This window comes from Oncorhynchus clarkii, chromosome 10, assembly GCF_045791955.1.
Source record: "Oncorhynchus clarkii lewisi isolate Uvic-CL-2024 chromosome 10, UVic_Ocla_1.0, whole genome shotgun sequence".
Taxonomy (NCBI): Eukaryota; Metazoa; Chordata; class Actinopteri; order Salmoniformes; family Salmonidae; genus Oncorhynchus; species Oncorhynchus clarkii.
In genome coordinates, this window is record NC_092156.1 from 37,248,765 (window position 1) to 37,268,892 (window position 20,128).

The 20,128-nt window shown below is 39.5% G+C and overlaps 1 protein-coding gene across 4 annotated transcripts; it reads right to left on the reverse strand.

Moving 5' to 3' along the window:
• Positions 1-2,678: 2,678 nt before the first annotated feature.
• Positions 2,679-14,942, reverse strand: LOC139418420 (myotubularin related protein 8). Of its 4 annotated transcripts, none has more exons than XM_071167827.1 (14): positions 14,749-14,942; positions 14,195-14,317; positions 12,154-12,316; positions 11,879-12,036; positions 11,649-11,777; positions 10,444-10,578; positions 10,216-10,348; positions 9,925-10,034; positions 9,547-9,672; positions 9,365-9,414; positions 8,976-9,176; positions 8,724-8,852; positions 8,446-8,572; positions 2,679-8,355 (listed from the first exon to the last, which is right to left on the reverse strand). In XM_071167827.1, the coding sequence occupies exons 1-14, from the start codon at positions 14,770-14,772 to the stop codon at positions 8,146-8,148; spliced, it is 1,818 nt and encodes a 605-aa protein (XP_071023928.1). In that variant the 5' UTR covers positions 14,773-14,942; the 3' UTR covers positions 2,679-8,145. The 4 variants fall into 4 exon arrangements, with proteins under 4 accessions (XP_071023928.1, XP_071023930.1, XP_071023929.1 ...); XM_071167829.1 differs by having other exon boundaries at positions 5,191-5,595; XM_071167828.1 differs by having other exon boundaries at positions 6,918-8,352.
• Between the last annotated feature and the right edge of the window lie 5,186 nt (positions 14,943-20,128).

Below are 20,128 nucleotides of genomic sequence, written 5' to 3' on the forward strand. Positions count from 1 at the left end.
ACACCCACAAAGCATCGTTACCCATCACTCCACAAAAGCCGCGGCCCTTGCAGAGCAAGGGGAACAACTACTTCAAGGTCCCAGAGCAAGTGAAGTCACCGATTGAAACGCTATTAGCGCGCACCACCGCTAACTAGCTAGCCATTTCATATCGGTTACATATACAATATCTGAGCCATGTTTACATGTTGATTTCACACACATATTGCACTTTATTTTAGTGTTGTTGATGAGTAACTGTGTTTTCATTTAAGAAAATACTGTGTTGGTATTTCTGATTGTGCTCTTATCAGGCATTATATTATGACTCATGATCGATCATATATGAAATCAGGAATACCAACACTTCGTATTTTCTTAAATACACAAAAATTACTTTCATTAATTAATTTTCCACTGTTCCGAAACGTGATCCCAAAACCGCAAAACGTACCAAACCGTAGGTAGGGTGAACCGTTACACCCCTAGATGTAGTAAGTAATTTTCAGGGACCACTTTTGGCTTGTGAGATTTACTTTCAGAACTACTGGCTAAATGTGTAAAAAAAAAGTACAGGAGAATTCCTTTAAAGGGATGGAGGGACGAAAGAAACACAGAGATCACCCATTGCTGCACTGCTATCACACATTTTCCAACTCTAGGGACATAGACCTTTAAGAAAATCACAGAGAAGTTGTCACCCCAGGTGAGCCCGACCAACACCCCTGGCTCATGGACTATTTACTTCTACTCCTGTCTAGTATATAAAATGGCTACTGTACTAATTTTCACCATACTTTGTTTTCAACAGGCCTATTTGTAAATGGTGTAAACTGAGGGGATATGGGATACTTAAACTGGCTACACATTATCAACATGGCAAAAGCTCCATAGCATATTGATTATCCCTGGACAATATTGCATACTCGGCAGGAAACGTACAATTCCATTTAAAACTGGTATCTCAACTACAAACCATTTTAGTTGTAGGAATCAAACATTTACAGTGGCTTGCGAAAGTATTCACCAGCCTTGGCATTTATCCTATTTTGTTGCCTTACAACCTGGAATTAAAATGGATTTTGGGGGGTTTGTATCATTTGATTTACACAACATGCCTAACACTTTGAAGATTCAAAATATTTTTAATTGTGAAACAAACAAGACAAAAAAAAGACAGAAAACTTGAGCATGCATAACTACTCACCCTCCCAAAGTCAATACTTTGTAGAGCCACCTTTTGCAGCAATTACAGCTGCAAGTCCCTTGGGGTATGTCTCTATAAGCTTGGTACATCTAGCCACTGGGATTTTTGCGGCTCCAGCTCCTTCAAGTTGGATGGGTTCCGCTGGTGTACAGCAATCTTTAAGTCATACCACAGATTCTCAATTGGATTGAGGTCTGGGCTTTGACTAGGCCATTCCAAGACATTTCAAACCACTCGAGTGTTGCTTTAGCAGTATGCTTAGGGTCATTGTCCTGCCGGAAGGAGAACCTCCGTCCCAGTCGCAAATCTCTGGAAGACAAACAAGTTTCCCCTCAAGAATTTCCCTGTATTTAGCACCATCCATCATTCCTTCAATTCTGACTAGTTTCCCAGTCCCTGCCAATGAAAAACATCCCCACAGCATGCTGCCACCACCATGCTTCACTGTGGGGATGGTATTCTTGGGGTAATGAAAGGTGGTTCCTGATGGCCAAAAAGCTCAATTATAGTCTCATCTGATCAGAGTGCCTTCTTCCATATGTGTGGGAAGTCTCTCACATGCCTTTTGGAGAACACCAAACGTGTTTGCTTATTTTTTCTTTAAGCAATGGCTTTTTTTCTGGCCACTCTTCCGTGAAGCCCAACTCTGTGGAGTGTATGGCTTAAAGTGGTCCTATGAACAGATAACCCTGAAAGAGCTGCAAAGCTCCACAGCGAAGATTGGGGTATGTTTGGTCTCTTTGTTGACTCTCTGATGAATGCCCTCCTTGCCTGGTCCGTGAATTTTGGTGGGTTGCCCTTTGTGCTGCAGGTTTGTTGTGGTGCCATATTCTTTCAATTTTTTAATAATGGATTTAATGGTGCTCCATGGGATGTTCAACATTTCGGGTAATTTTATTTTATAAGCCAACCTTGATCTGTACTTCTCCACAACTTTGTCCCTGACCTGTTTGGCGAGCTCCTTGGTCTTCATGGTGCCGCTTGCTTGGTGGTGCCCTTTGCTTAGAGGTGTTGCAGACTCTGGGGCCTTTCAGAACAGGGAACAGAACACTGAGATCACGTGACAGACCATGTGACACTAAGATTGCACACAGGTGGACTTTAACAAATGATGTGACTTCTGACAGTAATTGGTTGCACCAAATCTTATTAAGGGGCTTCATAGCAAAGGGGGTGAATACATATGCACACACCACTTTTTCATTTTTTTGACTTTTTTGAAACAAGTTATTTTTTCCATTTCATTTCACCAATTTGGACTAATTTGTGTAACACCATTACATGAAATCCAAATAAATATTACAGGTTGTAAATGCAACAAAATAGGAAAAACACCAAGGGGAATGAATACTTTTGCAAGTCAATATATTCTGATTATTTCCAAAAGGGTCAACGGAAAATACAAAATGCCCATCATTAAGCAAAGGGATTCAATTAGGAGTCCAACACATGATTCTCTAGCTCAAAACAAATACCACCACACACACACACATTTTGGGTATACATTTAAGAATATTCAGAAACTTATATTGTACAAAAATTGTTCCCATCAGCGTTGTGTTCATTGCTCAACTTTTGATTGAAAATGGATTGCTCTTCCTGCACAGTGACATTGCAGTATATTAAATTCCCTTTACATTTAACATCCTACACATTTCCATTACATCAAATTAACTGCTTACAAATTCCCTTTATACACTAGAATGAACTTCTCACATTCGAAGCCCCCTGAAATAATGGAAATGGCCCTCTGGCTGGTGTATTTTTTTCTTGCTGCATCTCACAGGTTGCACTTGATTATGGAGAATGTAAACAGAATGTCATTTGCTCCATGCTACAATGACACACAGTCCATTCAGATAAACTATATTGCCTTAAAAATGTGGTTTGGCAACTCAAACAAATAAAAGTGCAATCATTTTGTTGGAAATAATTTGTTACAGTTGATCACAAACTATGCATTACCACAACCTTGAAATCACAGATGAGAAAGAACACTTTATATTACTGGCCTCAATATTCTAGAAAAACCTGCTAAAAAATATAAAGAACACATTTGATCATTGCTTTTAAATTCACACATGCCTCATCTCTGGTACAGCCTCTTTTGTACTCTGACATGTTTGAAAAAGATCCTTGCATTGCAATTTGTTCAGGCTGTGCTATTCTTTCTACATAAACAGTTTTGCATTTATTTGGTCCTTTTCTACAAAATGGCATTTCAAGAAAGTGACAAGAAAAGGCATATATCAATTCATTAAAATGTTGTTGCAAATAACAAAGACACATGTAGAGCATATTCAGCATGTTTGCAGTACAATAAAAGGGCATTATAAAATGCATAAAAACAACTATTTTCAGTGAATCTCTCTCATTTAAACTGCAATATGTAACTTTTTGTGCGACCCAACCAAAGTCACATAGAAAAGTGAGTTACAGATCTGTCATTCTCATTAAAAGCAAGTCTAAGAAGTGGTATATCTGTTCTATGTGCACTACCTCTATGCTTCCCGTTCTTAAGTTTTGTTTGAGTCTTTCTCTTTAGTTTTGGTACACTAGATTCAAATCGCTGAAAATACAATATAATTGGTTATGGAAAACATATTTTTCTAGCGGGATAGATAGTGAAATGATTCTCTACACAATGACTGCTTGTTTTGTGAAACTGATATAAGGTACAACTATTTGAATTTTAGCATATTGCACCTTTAACAATCATTACATCGCAAAATTAAACCAAACTTAGGTCTATACTTTTACACCATATTCCCTTTGTTGGGGAGTATTTCAGTATCCTTGATTCATACAGAGCCTCAACATTTATTATGCCATAGAGTGGGTTTCTATGGGATACTAAATACAGTTGAAGTCGGAAGTTTACATTCACTTAGGTTGGAGTCATTAAAACTAGTTTTTAACCACTCCACAAATGTCTTGCTAACAAACTATAGTTTTGGCAAGTCAGTTAGGACATCTACTTTGTGCACGACACAAGTAATTTTTCCAACAATTGTTTACAGACTGATAATTTCACTTATAATTCACTGTATCACAATTCCAGTGGGTCAGAAGTTTACATGCGCTAAGTTGACTGTGCCTTTAAACAGCTTGGAAACTTCAAACAAATGATGTCATGGCTTTAGAAGCTTCTGATAGGCTAATTGATCTAATTTGAGTCAATTGGAGGTGTACCTGTGGATGTATTTCAAGGCCTACCTTCAAACTCAGTGCCTCTTTGCTTGACATCATGAGAGAATCAAAAGAAATCAACCAAGACCTCAGAAAAAGGAAGGAAGAAGACGTGTTCTGTCTCCTAGAGATGAATGTACTTTAGTGTGAAAAGTGCAAATCAATCCCAGAACAACAGCAAAGGACCTTGTGAAGATGCTGGAGGAAACAGGTACAAAAGTATCTATATCCATAGTAAAACGAGTCCTATATCGACATAACCTGAAGGGGCGCTCAGCAAGGAAGAAGCCATTGCTCCAAAACCGCCATAAAAAAGCCAAACTACGGATTGCAACTGCACATGGGAACAAAGATCGTACTATTTGGAGAAATGTCCTCTGGTCCGATGAAACAAAAATATAACTGTTTGGCCATAAAGATCATCATTATGTTTGGAGGAAAAAGGGGTAGGCTTGCAAGCCGAAGAACACCATCCCAACCGTGAAGCACGGGAGTCGCAGCATCATGTTGTGGGAGTGCTTTGCTGCAGGAGGGACTGGTGCACTTCACAAAATAGATGGCATCATGAGGCAGGAAAATGATGGAGATATATAGAAGCAACATCTCAAGACATCAGTTAAAGCTTGGTCGCAAATGGGTCTTCCAAATGGACAATGACCCCTAACATATTTTCAAAGTTGTGGCAAAATGGCTTAAGGACAAAGTCAAGGTATTGGAGTGGCCATCAAAAAGCCCTGACCTCAATCATATTGAACATTTGTGGGCAGAACTGAAAAAGTGTGTGCAAGCAAGGAGGACACCTAGTCATTCAAAGGTTTTTCTTTATTTTTACTATTTTCTACATTGTAGAACAATGGTGAAGACATCAAAACTATGAAATAACACATGTAGGAATCATGTAGTAACCTAAAAGTGTTAAACAAATCAAAATATATTTTATTTGAGATCCCTTTGCCTTGATGAAAGCTTTGCACACTCTTGGCATTCTCTCAACCAGCTTCACCTGGAATGCTTTTCCAACAGTCTTGAAGGAGTTCCCACATATGCTGAGTATTGTTGGCTGCTATTCCTTTACTCTGCGGTCCAACTCATCACAAAACATCTCAATTTGGTTAAGATCAGGTGATTGTGGAGGCCAGGTCATCTGATTCAGCACTCCATCACTCTGCTTCTTTGTCAAATAGCCCTTACACAACCTGGAGGTGTGTTGGGTAATTGTCCTGTTGAAAAACAAATGATAGTGGGACTAAGGGCAAACAAGATGGGATGGTGTATCGCTGCAGAATGCTGTGATGTGCCTTGAATTCGAAATAATTCAGTGTCACCAGCAAAGCACCCCCACTTCTCCTCCTCCATGCTTCACGGTGGGAACCACACATGCGGAGATCATCCGTTCACCTACTCTGCGTCTCACAAAGACACGGCGGTTGGAACCAAAAATCTCAAATTTGGACTCATCAGAACAAAGGACAGATTTCCACCGGTCTAATATCCATTGCTCGTGTTTCTTGGCCCAAGCAAGTCTCTTCTTATTATTGGTGTCCTTTAGTAGTGGTTTCTTTGCAGCAATTTGACCATGAAGGCTTGATTCAAGCAGTCTCCTCTGAACAGTTGATGTTGAGATGTGTCTGTTAAGTGAACTCTGTGAAGCATTTATTTGGGCTGCAATCTGAGGTGCAGTTAAATCTAATGAAGGTAACTCTGGGTCTTCCTTTCCTGTGGCGGTCCTACTCATGAGAGCCAGTTACATCATAGCACTTGGTTTTTACAACTGCACTTGAAGAAACTGCATTGACTGACCTTCATGCCTTAAAATGATGGACTAATTTCTCTTTGCTTGTTTGAGCTGTTCTTGGCATAATATGGACTTGGTATTTTACCAAATAGGGCTATCGTCTGTATACCAACCCTACCTTTTCAGAACACAACTGATCGGCTCAAACGCATTAAGGAAAGAAATTCCACAAATTAACTTTTAACAAGGCACACCTGTTAATTGAAATGCATTCCAAGTGACTACCTCATGAAGCTGGTTGAGAGAATGCCAAGACATTGCAAAGCTGTCAAGGCAAAGGGTAGCTACTTTGAAAAATGTCAAATATTTATTTTACCTTTATTTAACTTGGCAAGTCAGTTAAGAACAAATTCTTATTTTCAATGACGTCCCAGGAACAGAGGATTAACTGCCTTGTTCAGGGGCAGAACGACAGATTTGTACTTTGTCAGCTCGGGGATTCGATTTTGCAACCTTTCGGTTACTAGTCCAACGCTCTAACCACTAGGCTACCTGCCCACCCAAATAAAAATATACTTTGATTCATTTAACACTATTGGTTACTACCTGATTCCATATGTGTTATTAGTTTGTCTTCACTATTATTCTACAAAGTAGAAAAAAAATAAGAAAAACCCTTGAATGAGTAGGTGTGTCCAAACTTTTGACTGGTACTTATATATATATATATATATGGCATTCCAAAAGTATTCAGACCCCTTGACTTTCTCCACATGTTGTTACATTACAGTCTTATTCTAAAATAGATTTATTTTGTATTTATTTTTTATTCCCCCTAATCTACACACAATATGACAAAGCGAAAAAAACAGGATTCTATACATTTTTGCAAATGTATAAAAAATAAAGATTAATACCTTATTTACATAAGTATTCAGCTATGAGACTCGAAATTGAGCTCAGGTGCATCCTGTTTTCATTGATCATCCAACAACTTGGAGACCACCTGTGGTAAATTCAATTGACTGAAAATTATTTGCAAAGGAACACACCTGTCTATATAAAAAGGTCCCATAGTTGACGGGGCATTTCAGAGCAAAGACCAAGCCATGCGGTTGAAAGATTTGTCCGCAGACCTCCGAGACAGAATTGTGTCGAGGCACAGATCTGGGGTAAGGTACAAAATAAAAATCTGCTGCATTGAAGGGCCTCCATCATTCTTAAACGGAAGAAGTTTGGAACAACCAAGAATCTTCCTAGAGCTGGCCGCCCGGCCAAACCAATCAGGCCTTTACAGTAGAGTGGCCAGACGAAAGCCACTCCTCAGTAAAAGGCACATGACAGGCCGCTTGGAGTTTGCCAAAAGGCACCTAAATGAATCTCAGAACATGAGAAACAAGATACTCTGGTCTGATGAAAGCAAGCATACAGCCAAGACAATGCAGGAGTGGCTTCGGGACAAGTCTCTGAATGTCCTTGAGTGGCCCTGCTAGAGCCCGGACTTGAACCTGATTGAACATCTCTAGAGAGACCTGAAAATAGTTGTGCAGCGACGCTCCCCATCCAAACTGACAGAGCTTGAGAGGATCTGCAGAGAATAATGGGAGAAACTCCCCAAATACAGGTGTACCAAGCGTGTAGCTCAAGGCTGGTTGAAGCACCTTTGGCAGCGATTTCAAAGTACTGAGTAAACATACGTAACATAGTAATACATATGTAAAAACTGTTAATAAGGCTGTAACGTAACAAACTGTGGAATAAGTCAAGCGGTCTAAATACTTTCCAAAGACACTGTATTTATCCCCCAAAAAAGGTTGTAAAATAAATTGTTAAATAAATGTTCAACTTCTATGGCTGCTAAAGAATTGGATCAGAATTAGTTTCATCAATAAGGCTGTAATTTGCTCAGTCAACTAACAGATTGGATAATCAGGCCACAAGCTTAACTGCTTCAGTAGTTATTTCAGAGGAACTTTGTCCCTCCTCTGACATCTTTGATCTCCATGGAAACAACTGTGCCCTTTGTGGCAGTAACTCAATTTTCTATAGCTACTGGTTCCATCTTCTCGCTCCCTGCAGTAGGTACCAACTCTATTTCAGCCTCCTCCACTGCAGCGCCATTCATGAGTGGTTTAGCATTTTCGGCTGTGTGGCTAACCGATACAGGAGACAAAGAGGTTTGTTCAGGTGGCGTGCCTGTTGGACTGCCCTGATCTGCCAGAACCCCATCCATGACTGCCAACTGCTACAGAGGAATGAAAATATTGGATAAATGTATTCAAGCCACCCAAGAAAGCTTTTACATGTGCCATTAGAAAAATCTATATCCACTTACTATCTGGAGATCTGTCATTTTCTTCTCACCCTCTGCCTTTTTTTGTGTTATGGTTAACAGGTGATCCAGAATGGACTGCTTTGGCTGCATGCCCTTGTCAAAATGATTATACATGCCACACCAAAACCTGTCAAATAAATAATGCAATTGGTATTCTATCAAATTAAACACAAATTCAAATGTTTGAAAAAAATACTCTGTACAGATATTGCTCATGTACATTGACAATATATTTATTTGCTCATAGTGGAAAACTCAGGAAACCAATGAGAACTTACTTGAAATTCAACGGCAATGTGCTTGGCCTCAGAACCTCCCTCCCTAATGAGCATTTGTGCAGAGGATTTCTGTACTGATGGCGGTTCTCCCAGAGAAATGGCCAAACTGAGAAGGTCCTCTCATAAAGTCTGAAGATTGAAAGGATAAATTGTTCACGAACAGATTAAAACCTCCAAATCGGAAATGACTACTACAGAAAAGGAAATCAGATGTCTGCATAGGCACTGCAGTTTATTTCAGGGACTCCTCACCGCATCTCCTCTCGCTCTCTTTGGCAGTTGCCAATGAAATTTCCAAACTGGCAGGAGTAAACATGGTTGTGGATTTCCAAAAGGTACTTCTCGTTGTACTCAAAGCCACAAGGGTACTGCTCCATGAGATTCCAAAGACATTCAATGAACTGGGTGAATACAGGGGACACCTCCTTGGGATCCCCATCCACATGCCCACACCTGCAACTCAATATTATATCTGTTATCTTCTTATGTCCTATGTACACCATGAAAATCTTATGTTAAGACTTATCTGGGTTTTAGCTTGTCTGATAGTTCAGTTGTTTTCGTCTCAAAGTTGTGTAATTTAGCAGACACCAACATGGTTAGATGATTAGCCTTGTTCCAAATATATTAGATGTTAATACCTTTGTGTGAATTTATGCCCCATAGATATCCATTCTTTTTCTATCAAAACCTAAAATAAGAAATAAACAGAACGGGAGTTTAAATAGTGTTAAAATCATTATATTTTGTAGACAATAACTGTGTTGTCCAGCACACAAATACTCAGTGTCAAGATAATGTAAGCAAACCACTCTGTTCTCACCATGAGTCCCTTGATGGTACGATAGAAGGGGTCCAAGAGGATGCTTGCCAAAGAACACACCTGAGCTGTGCGATCCCAGCCATCTGAGCAGTGTACAAGCACACTAGCCTTATCCTCAGCCACAGCCTTAGCAGAGACAAAGGATAGCTCAGAACCACATCATACACACTAGTTTAAAAAACTAGATAGATACAAAGCAAAAAAAATATTTGTTTTCATACATTTCTAAGGTTATAGGTAATAAATAAGAATGTGTTGCTATGTTTATATTGAACTAAGAAGATCGCTACATTTCTAAGGTTATAGGTACTAAATAAGAATGTGTTGCTGTGTTTATATTGAACTAAGAAGATCGCTACATGGCAGGATGTCTATTACCTTAGCCAGAAATACTCCAGCATCCATCACAGCCTTGATGTGACGCAGCCAACCAGAATTCTCCAGTCCCGTCAAGTAGTCACTCATTGTTGGAGACTTCATAGCACACACTGAAAACAGAAGATGACAACTAAGCACCTTATAAACTTGACTTTGTCGAGCATGAACTTTGCCTGGTCTTTAGTCCATGCTGCAAAATGACTTTTCACTTTAGTAAATGATTAATAAGTATAACCCATTACATCCAATGATTATGGTTCCTCGTTTTAATGTGAGAGCAATGACAGTAACCTTCCAGAAGCTTCTGCAGACTGTTCCTCATGACATGGATATTCTCAATGCCCACAAACTGAAAGCAGATGTTTGAGTAGTTGTCCTCATTCTCGTATCCCTTTCCTGCTGCTCTATTGGCCATGGCATTCAACTGGGAAAAAAAGCAGGATGGTTTGGATTAGGATGGGGCAATTGAAACATACAGGGGAAATTAGCAATACAATTATCTGAAAGCGTGTTTATTACCTTAGGCCTGGTATCCACCACATACATGAAGGTGCTTTTGGGATTAGCCCGGCTGATTGCCTGTAGCATCTCCTCATCTTCTACACATCGAGCACTTAACCCGGACAGGGGCTGGCTACAGCGGCAAATGGCAGCCTGGTAGATGAGGGGGAAACCAAAACAGCTTCACCATGAAGTGCACTTGGAATGCCATTGTAATCATTAACCCTCCTGCTGTGTTCCGGTTGAATTGGACCGATTTACAAGTTCTCTCTGAAAAATGTAGTTAATTTAATCTGATTGTCATAAGGTGCCATGACTTTGTCCACACAGGGCATCTGAACACACAAAATACATTTTGATAATTTTCATTACATTTTGTGTGTTTTATTTAACTTTTGTACACCTGTGGTATTCCCGATCAAAAATGACCAGTCTTTAGAAATGAATGGGTGAGACTACAATTAATGTATAAAATTGAGTTCAGGCACATGCCCATTTATCAGATGGACACACTTCCTCTCCCAGACCCCCACATGCATGTGTGTTTGAGCACACACATACACACACCTCACTCCCCTTCTTGGCTTCCATGGCAACCCCCATGGGAACCTTTCCCCAATATAATCTTCCCCCAAACGAGAACCACACCTGTTGGCATTCTCACAAACAATTGCAACATTGTCTCAATAATATATACAACTTTTCTCGCAGCTCTGGTGCATAAAGCTTTTTTGAGACCTTGCTCACGATTCTTTCTGTGGCAGCACAATGACCAAAAGATATACTGTATGTGAGGCTCTTGACCATATCTTTTATCATGACACTGGTGAGGAGAGTCCTCACCAGTGCACAATATGTTTCATCTGAGTATTTGTAGTCAAAATAATCCATACATTATGCTTTTTTTTTTTTTTTTACTCAAAAACGAGTTGTATGAGCTCAGGTCAATGAGGCCTACAGGCCATAAATAGCAAATTGAAGTTCAAAACGTGTAATGTTCACAAGAACTTAAGTTGATAAAAAGATTAAACAACATTAGGTGATAATATATGTATTATTATGGATTTATAAATCAGCTATAATGGGATGGTCATTTTGGACCGGGAACACAGAATTAATTAACATTAAACGAACACAACAGGAGGGTTAACAGATACAGTATGTATAGCATGCGCAGAGATGAGACTGAACCTTGCATTAAATAAGGGAGAGTCTGAACTTACATTACTTTCCTTGTGGTAGTAGGAGAGAGTAGGAATGCGCCCCCTGCTCCTGAATTTGGCACTCCCAAAGACTGTGCCCTTGCTTGCGGTTTTAGGAATGCCCAGTTCTGAGTGATATGTGCTGCAAAGCTAAGCAATCCAGAGGGAACAGAACAACGTGTGCATGCATTAGTTTGACAAAAAAGCAAATCCAATAAAGAGTCTGAAAGGCATATGATTGCTTAACTTACCTCATAGTTCTTGTTGAGGTCTGTCATTTCCCAAAACTCATTGGGCAATCCCATTCTTTTGAAATCCATGGCTGAGTCAATAAAGCCCCAACCATTTCTTCTCTCATCTTCATCTTGTTTTGGGTTGTAAAGAAAAGCATACAACTCTTCCACTTTCCCTATAAAAAATTTCCAATGTTACTGTATGGACGAATTGTATAAATATTCACAGTGGATCATAATTTTGTTTTTCCCCGAAAGGGAGGAGGGTTGATCTGGAATGCTACTGTAAGTACCTGGTTGGGAGAGTCTGACCAGGGACTGATGAACATTTTGGCAGTCCCTCTCACTGGAAATCACAAAGTGAGCCACATGGAAATTCTTGCAGGAAATGTGAAGTGGGCATCCCATGGCTGTAAGAGGGAGTTTCTCTACTGTGGCTATGAGATGGTGTAACATCTGGTGAAGATGAGAGTGAAACCAAAAACTATTAATTTTGAGTCCTGGCTTTGAAGTTCCCTACCACTTCAATATTGGCAGAAACCCAGATAGGTGTAGGCCTAATATTTGTGGCACCACCCCTGCTATTAAGGGGCATATACAGTGGGGCAAAAAAGTATTTAGTCAGCCACCAATTGTGCAAGTTCTCCCACTTAAAAAGATGAGAGGCCTGTAATTTTCATCATAGGTACACTTCAACTATGACAGACAAAATGAGAAAAGAAAAAAAATCCAGAAAATCACATTGTAGGATTTTTAATGAAATCATTTGAAAATATTTGGTAGAAAATAAGTATTTGATCACCTTCAAACAAGCAAGATTTCTGGCTCTCAGAGTCCTCTGTCCTCCACTCGTTACCTGTATTAATGGCACCTGTTTGAACTTGTTATCAGTATAAAAAGACACCTGTCCACAATCTCAAACAGTCACACTCCAAACTCCACTATAGCCAAGACCAAAGAGCTGTCAAAGGACACCAGAAACAAAATTGTAGACCTGCACCAGGCTGGGAAGACTGAATATGCAATAGGTAAGCAGCTTGGTTTGAAGAAATCAACTGTGGGAGCAATTATTAGGAAATGGAAGACATACAAGACCACTGATAATCTCCCTTGATCTGGGGCTACACGCAAGGTCTCACCCCGTGGGGTCAAAATTATCACAAGAACGGTGAGCAAAAATCTCAGAACCACACGGGGGGACCTAGTGAATGACCTGCAGAGAGCTGGGACCAAAGTAACAAAGCCTACCATCAGTAACACACTACGCCGCCAGGGACTCAAATCCTGCGGTGCCAGATGTGTCCCCCTGCTTAAGCCAGTACATGTCCAGGCCCGTCTGAAGTTTGCTAGAGAGCATTTGGATGATCCAGAAGAAGATTGGGAGAATGTCATATGGTCAGATGAAACCAAAATAGAACTTTTTGGTAAAAACTCAACTCGTCGTGTTTGGAGGACAAAGAATGCTGAGATGCATCCAAAGAACACAATACCTACTGTGAAGCATGGGTATGGGGAAACATCATGCTTTGGGGCTGTTTTTCTGCAAAGGGACCAGGACGACTGATCCGTGTAAAGTAAATAATGAATGGGGCCATGTATCGTGAGATTTTGAGTGAAAACTTCCTTCCATCAGCAAGGGCATTGAAGATGAAACGTGGCTGGGTCTTTCAGCATGACAATGATCCCAAACACACCGCCCGGGCAACGAAGGAGTGGCTTCGTAAGAAGCATTTCAAGGTCCTGGCGTGGCCTAGCTAGTCTCTAGTTCTCAACCCCATAGAAAATCTTTGGAGGGAGTTGAAAGTCTGTGTTGCCCAGCAACAGCCCCAAAACATCACTGCTCTAAAGGAGATCTGCATGGAGGAATGGGCCAAAATACCAGCAACAGTGTGTGAAAACCTTGTGAAGACTTACAGAAAACGTTTGACCTGTCGTTGCCAACAAAGGGTATATAACAAAGTATTGAGAAACTTTTGTTATTGACCAAATATTTATTTTCCACCATAATTTGCAAATAAATTCATAAAAAATCCTACAATGTGATTTTTTTTCTTCTCATTTTGTCTGTCATAGTTGAAGTGTACCTATGATGAAAATTAAGGCCTCATCTTTTTAAGTGGGAGAACTTGCACAATTGGTGGCTGACTAAATACTTTTTTGCCCCACTGTAGTTGCTTACACACCAACTTAGTCTACATCCTATCCAGTGCCTTCATTTATGTGAACAATGAAGGTGTACATAGTATGGTAAAGGGCCATGGGTTGCTTTCATACCAGGCAATTACACCCCTTTGGCGCTCAACCCTTGCCATGCTCTCTGAGCAAGTGTCATACCCAGGTTTCCTTGCGAGTGTTACAGGAGGTCTCCACAAAGATTAGATGGGTTGCTGTTAGATAGAGAGTGCCAATGGCTGGCTTCTTTGCAGTGTATCGATCCAACAATTTCACTTCTTCCACCTGTATTTCAAATAAAAACGACATTAGGACAGATTGAGTCACCACATGCCATTCTCTGAATAACAAATATCAACAGGTGAATGAATGGCTGAGAAATAATTTCCAAGCACTCTTACTAAAACCAACACCAGGAAATCCTGGAGACCTAGAGGTTCCAACACAGGTGTGCTCTCATACAGGAATGTAACTTTAGTTAGCTAGCTAGCGTATTTGCTGTTGCTTGTTGTGACGGTCATGACAACTACATTACTAATTTAACAGTGTTATGTAGCTAAATCAGATAGCTGGCAGATTATTCCGTTTTAAAAATATCCTATGAAACGTAACAGGCTAGATAACGAAGTCAGGTAATGTTAGCGTAGTTGCTAGCTAACTAAAGTTAGTTATTGCCAGTTAGCATCACTGGCTAACGTTAGCTAGTGGCCACCTACCTTTGGCGTTAAAATGTGCTCCATCGTCCAATGCCAAGAAATGGGTGCTGGTCTAAACAAGATTCATTTTTTAAAAACGACTTTTTTTTAATTTTTGGTTGCTATTTCCCGAAGAAACTTTGCACATTCTGTAATTCTGCCTTCCTACCTAGCGCAAGCCAGCCTAGCAATAAAATGTTGGTGCGTTCAAGGTCGCCTAATTTGTAAGGAACTTCCTCTATATTTGGAACTTTTAGCAGTTTCATGTTTCAAGCGAAATGTTACAAAGTTAGTCAAATTTGACAGTGTAGCAGTTTTCAAATTCATGTAGCCATGTGTCATTTGTGCTACAGTAGGACCATTTGCACAGGAAAGAAATGCCTACCAGACACATGCATTACTTAGTAGTGTGCCTTTGTACAGCATGTGTATGTGTACAACATGTCTGGACATCAATTACATGCATTTGCTGAGACAGTTTATTGGCTTTTTCAAACACACCCTCATCACTGTTCCATTTTTGTCAGTTTGCTCTGATTTTAGCAAGGGTAAAATACCAAAGTTGTGCTGATGTGAGATATTATTGTACAGCTGCAAAATTGGTACTTTCAATTATATGAAATACAACCCTTGATTAAATCATAAGAACATACTACTCTTGTTTATGCTTTTCTTGTAATCTCGATGTTGTTTAAAAAAATATATAAATTATGTTTAGAAAAGGTTATGAATGCTTTCAAAGAATATCACTCGCTGTATAAGCAAGCCCCTTTTCAGTACATGACACATACTACGTCACGCACAGAAGCACGGGACTTTAGGATGCAGAAAGAAAGCCATCACCATCTGTACCCGTTATGTATAGCCTATATTTACGTAGTTATTATTTATAAACAACAAAAACGTTTTGGGGTTGTAATACGCTTGCAATGTTATTTTGATTATCGCTTGAAAAATTGCTCAGATTATATTTGGTTGTGATCTTTGCAAAATACCTATTTTGGATGCAGCAGTTGTAGTTTGAATGCTAACGCTCATTGCCATAGGCTCGAAGCAAAGCTAGCCAAAGAGCCATTATACTTGTTTATTTAAAATAAAATAAAATGTAAAACACAGTTGATTGGTGATGATGACACAAACAGTATATTAAGTAGGACATTCATACAAATCTTAAAATCTAAAAGTATTGTGAAATTCACTCACAAGCAACATGTAAATGTATTTTTATTTATTTTTTACCCTGGTGGTCTATGAGAACTTGTTTTCTGCAAGCAAATAAACGATGCAAAATATGTTTTGCGAGTGATGGATCAAGTAGCCTGTAGTTTTGTAGACTTTTTGAATGGTTTTCAAGGAGCAAAAACATAGAGCAATGGTCTTCAGCGCAAAAACTTAATGAAAAGGCATCTGGTAGAAGTAAATTGATCCACCATTTTCATTTTATATATATAAAATGGTTAGTTGGCCATACCTAAGGGGGAAGTGAATGGTGATTTACACTGAAAATATGGTCCGAGGTTAACACAGGTTTAGGAGATCTTATACATTTTGTTCTATGAGATAATATCAGTCACTTAAATTTACTTTCATGAATAATTAAGCCTTTGTGTGCTTGTTTTGATTAAATGCTTAAACATTCACAAAAAGTGATGTTGCAGATTAAGATACTCTCATAGAACAAAATGTATAATATCTCCTAAACCTGTGTTTACCACCGACCTTATTTTCGGCGTTTATCCAAAACAGTACAAAAAGCCCATTAATTTTCCCATCAGTTTTGGCCAACGAGCCATGGCGGAGTTAGCCGCCATTAGTCCCTAAAAAAAGACACCATTACTATTGCTCTGGAATGTCAAGATGGATATTTATAATGGGCGTGTTCCTCTGCCCAGGCGTTGCTGATGCATGCCAGATTTTACAGCGCCTGGATATAATATTTTAGATAGGCTACTGTATCAGCTAACCACATCATATATTATAGCAATCTGGTGCCAGTCGATGACTGGGACTGCCGCGCAGAAATATCAGCCCACAGAGAGAAACACGAGATTGAACTTCACTCAACTTTCTGGAGCAGTGGTCACCAGCCGGTTGTTCTCCAATGCATTGCTAGTCGATCGCCAACATTTCTGTAAAAAAACCCAACGATGAAGCCTTGTGTTCCTATTTGGTTTATTCGTTTGGGCTGTTGAGGGTAGATGCACCTGATTCAACTGCCCTGTGTGCCAGGAGGGCAAACTGTTGTCATTTTGAACCATTTCGTGTGTTCGAAGGTATAAACTCTGCCTTCCCGGCGGGCCCAGAGAGCAAATCAAGTGCACTACAGGTCTACCGCTGGCCAATCGAATTGGTCAGATTACCGTGTCTGCAGTAATGTAGCAGGCGTAAGAGAAAGCTACAGCAAAATTGATACTGTGATATTTCAAAACGTTTAAAACCATGACTAGAGAGACTGTCAACGAATACAGCAAATAGTTGCTGTTTTTATGAGTGAGTTCATGTTTAAATTCTTACTCAGCACTGTCAACACTTTGTATTCAACACTTTTATAAAACATCAAATGTGCATTCGTCCTATTTCCACTCAGTGCTACAACAAGCAGTGCAGTAGTACTGATTGAGTAGGAGAGTGTATCTGTACGCTTGAGCTGTTCTTATTATTAGCGTCAAAAAACTACTTAAGTATGTCACGCCCTGATCTGTTTCACCTGTCCTTGTGCTTGTCTCCACCCCCCTCCAGGTGTCGCCCATCTTCCCCATTATCCCCTGGGTACTTATACCTGTGGTCACTGTTTGTCTGTTGCCAGTTCATCTGGTTTATTCAAGTCAACCATGGGTTTGTTTCAGCGCCTGCTTTGCCACTGTCTCTCTTTTTTGCGGCCTCTTGGTTTTGACCCTTGCCTGTCCTGACTCTGAGCCCACCTGCCTGCCCTGACCCTGAGTCAAGTCTGCCTGCCGTACTGTGCCTTTGCCCCTACTCAGGATTACCGACCTCTGCCTGATCTGACCCTGGGCCTGCCTGCCGTCCTCTACCTTGGCCCCACTACTCTGGATTATCGACCCCTGCCTGCCTTGACCTGTCATTGGCCTGCCCCTGTTGCAATAAACATTGTTACTACAACAAAGTCTGCACTTGCGTTTTACCTGAAACCTGATAAGTAGTACTTTAAAGTATTTTTACTTAAGTACTTTACACCACTGAGATGCAGGCACTAATAACAATAAAAAGCTAATTATTTAAATGTATGCTAACTCAGCTGTGCCTCACAAGTAATACAGCAACAGATCTATTACCAGTGTGATCATATAGCCTACCTCAAATTTTGAAATATATATTTTTTTAAATGGCCCGAACAACAATGCATTGGCAGGTCAATTTAAGCAAAGCCAATATACTGTGATAATGTATTGGGCCTATGGCTTACTACACAAACCTCATAGCTACAGTACTGTTTTTAATTGGTTAATTTTGCAACGGCTTATGTTTTTTTAAAGTAATGTTAAAAAAAATCTGAGCAGTAGATCTCGGCTTGCATTTTGTTCTAAAGTGTTTCTTGTTAATACTATCAACGTTTCCCTTTACTGTGGCAATTGTGATCGAATCAACACAATATTATACATTAGCAACACAATATTTTCAATGCAACATACTGAAACAAAACAAACTATGCAAGAGATTTTGTTGTAGGCAGAATGCATCGGATTAGGATTATATTGCATTGACACACACTACTCAGCTCATACTCTACAGAGACCAGTGCGGCATAAACAATCAAAGCTGCAGTAGGCCTATATGCAAATAGACCATTGCCATATATGGATCTGTGCCATTTACGTTGAACTGAACTGTGTTTACAGCATGAGCGGTCATGAGTAGATGCTTGTTTTGAAATCAAAGCGAGCGCTGCATGTAGCCACGTGTGCACATTTTGATCATATCCTAGTTATTGAGTTATTAGCCCAGTTATAGATAATTTGTAGTCAGCAATAGGGGAATGATTGCTTCCTACAAGAGCACAAAATGTGTACATTTCTAGGCGTCTTTGAAAAGCAAGTCAGGTAAAGAGCTTTTTTAAAATATTAACTGGGCAGTGTTGTATTTTGAGACAGGCTTGAATAAGCTAAGTAGCCAATAGGCAGAGGGTAGCATAATATGTCTGATTATATGTAATAATGGTATTGAAATAATAATGTATTTTATTTTGTAAAGTGTTTTCTTGCATCAATACAATAACATTTTCAGTCACCTCCTTGTCTAAAGGACAAGTGGATAAAAAGGTTAATGTCAAGCCCTCCATGTTTGTTTAAAAAGTCTCATGGAATGTAGGCCTATGTTGAACACTACACATTGGCTGCTACTGTAGGCTGAATGATAGAATAGCTATTTCCATGGTAAAATGTTATGGGATGCATTTTCTCCATTGTTTTTGATGGTAGGCCACTGGTAGGCCTACATTATCATGAAATAGCCACAGTAGACTACATGGCCACTGTTAAAACTGTAGCTTAAAGCTGGTACAGCCTCAGTGTTCACAGTAAACACATGCTGGCAGTTGCACAGAATTCTCACAACGTTCAAGCTTGCGCTCAGCGGATCTGAAATTTGCTCAGTGCCAAAATAAATGACAGGGAACATTGGTCATCATGTTATTAGCAGAGATTTGGTATAGCATAAAGAGATTAAATTGCAAACCATTAGTATTCAACTGACACTACTAGCCAGTTGAGGATTTTGGATGCTAATTTTCAAGCTTGTTTTTACTGAGGCTGACTTGCTAGTAATGTCCCTTAACATTGCAATGGATTTCTCAGATGGGGCATATAGAATATGAATTATTTTTTCCCTGCTGTATGATACATCTATTTGTAGAGGGTAGTGATCATAGAAATAAGAATGAATATAACAGGTGTCCCCATTTAAGTGAATGATGGCATAATGGGTGGACTGGCGGTCATTGCGAGTGTATCCATTAGAGCAAAGCAGGAAGTAAAAGCAGGAAGTGTAACCATCAATCTGTGCTGTGATTTGTTGAATCAACTCAAATTACATTTAAAAAAATACATTCCATTGCATGGGCCAAATCAGTTAGCATAACTTGAATTAACTTTCTACAGTACCATAGAAATTATTACATCACTGTCAAATTACCAGGGTTAGAGGTTCCAAGCCCATTCTATTCATTCTTATTTCCATAGTAGTGATCCTATAAGGGCATAGAAAATATATTGTATCTTGACTGCTATTAAGAAGAAATCTCTCTGAAACACTATTATTACAATACAGCAACAACATTTGATTAGGTTAGTTAGGTGTTTATGATATAGAAAGCATACACAAAACAATGTCACTTTCCTTCAGCTCATCCCACATGAAAATATACTACAGTACTTAATATAGAATT

What these genes read in the sequence shown, in the direction of transcription:
- LOC139418420 (XM_071167827.1), bottom strand. Translation starts at nt 14,772, where the DNA reads ATGGAGCACATTTTAACGCCAAAG. An exon ending in ACCTCAACAAGAACTATGAG is followed by an intron (nt 11,778 to 11,878) that starts GTAAGTTAAGCA and finishes TGGATTGCTTAG; the next exon opens with CTTTGCAGCACATATCACTC. An exon ending in ACTACCACAAGGAAAGTAAT is followed by an intron (nt 10,579 to 11,648) that starts GTAAGTTCAGAC and finishes CTCATCTACCAG; the next exon opens with GCTGCCATTTGCCGCTGTAG.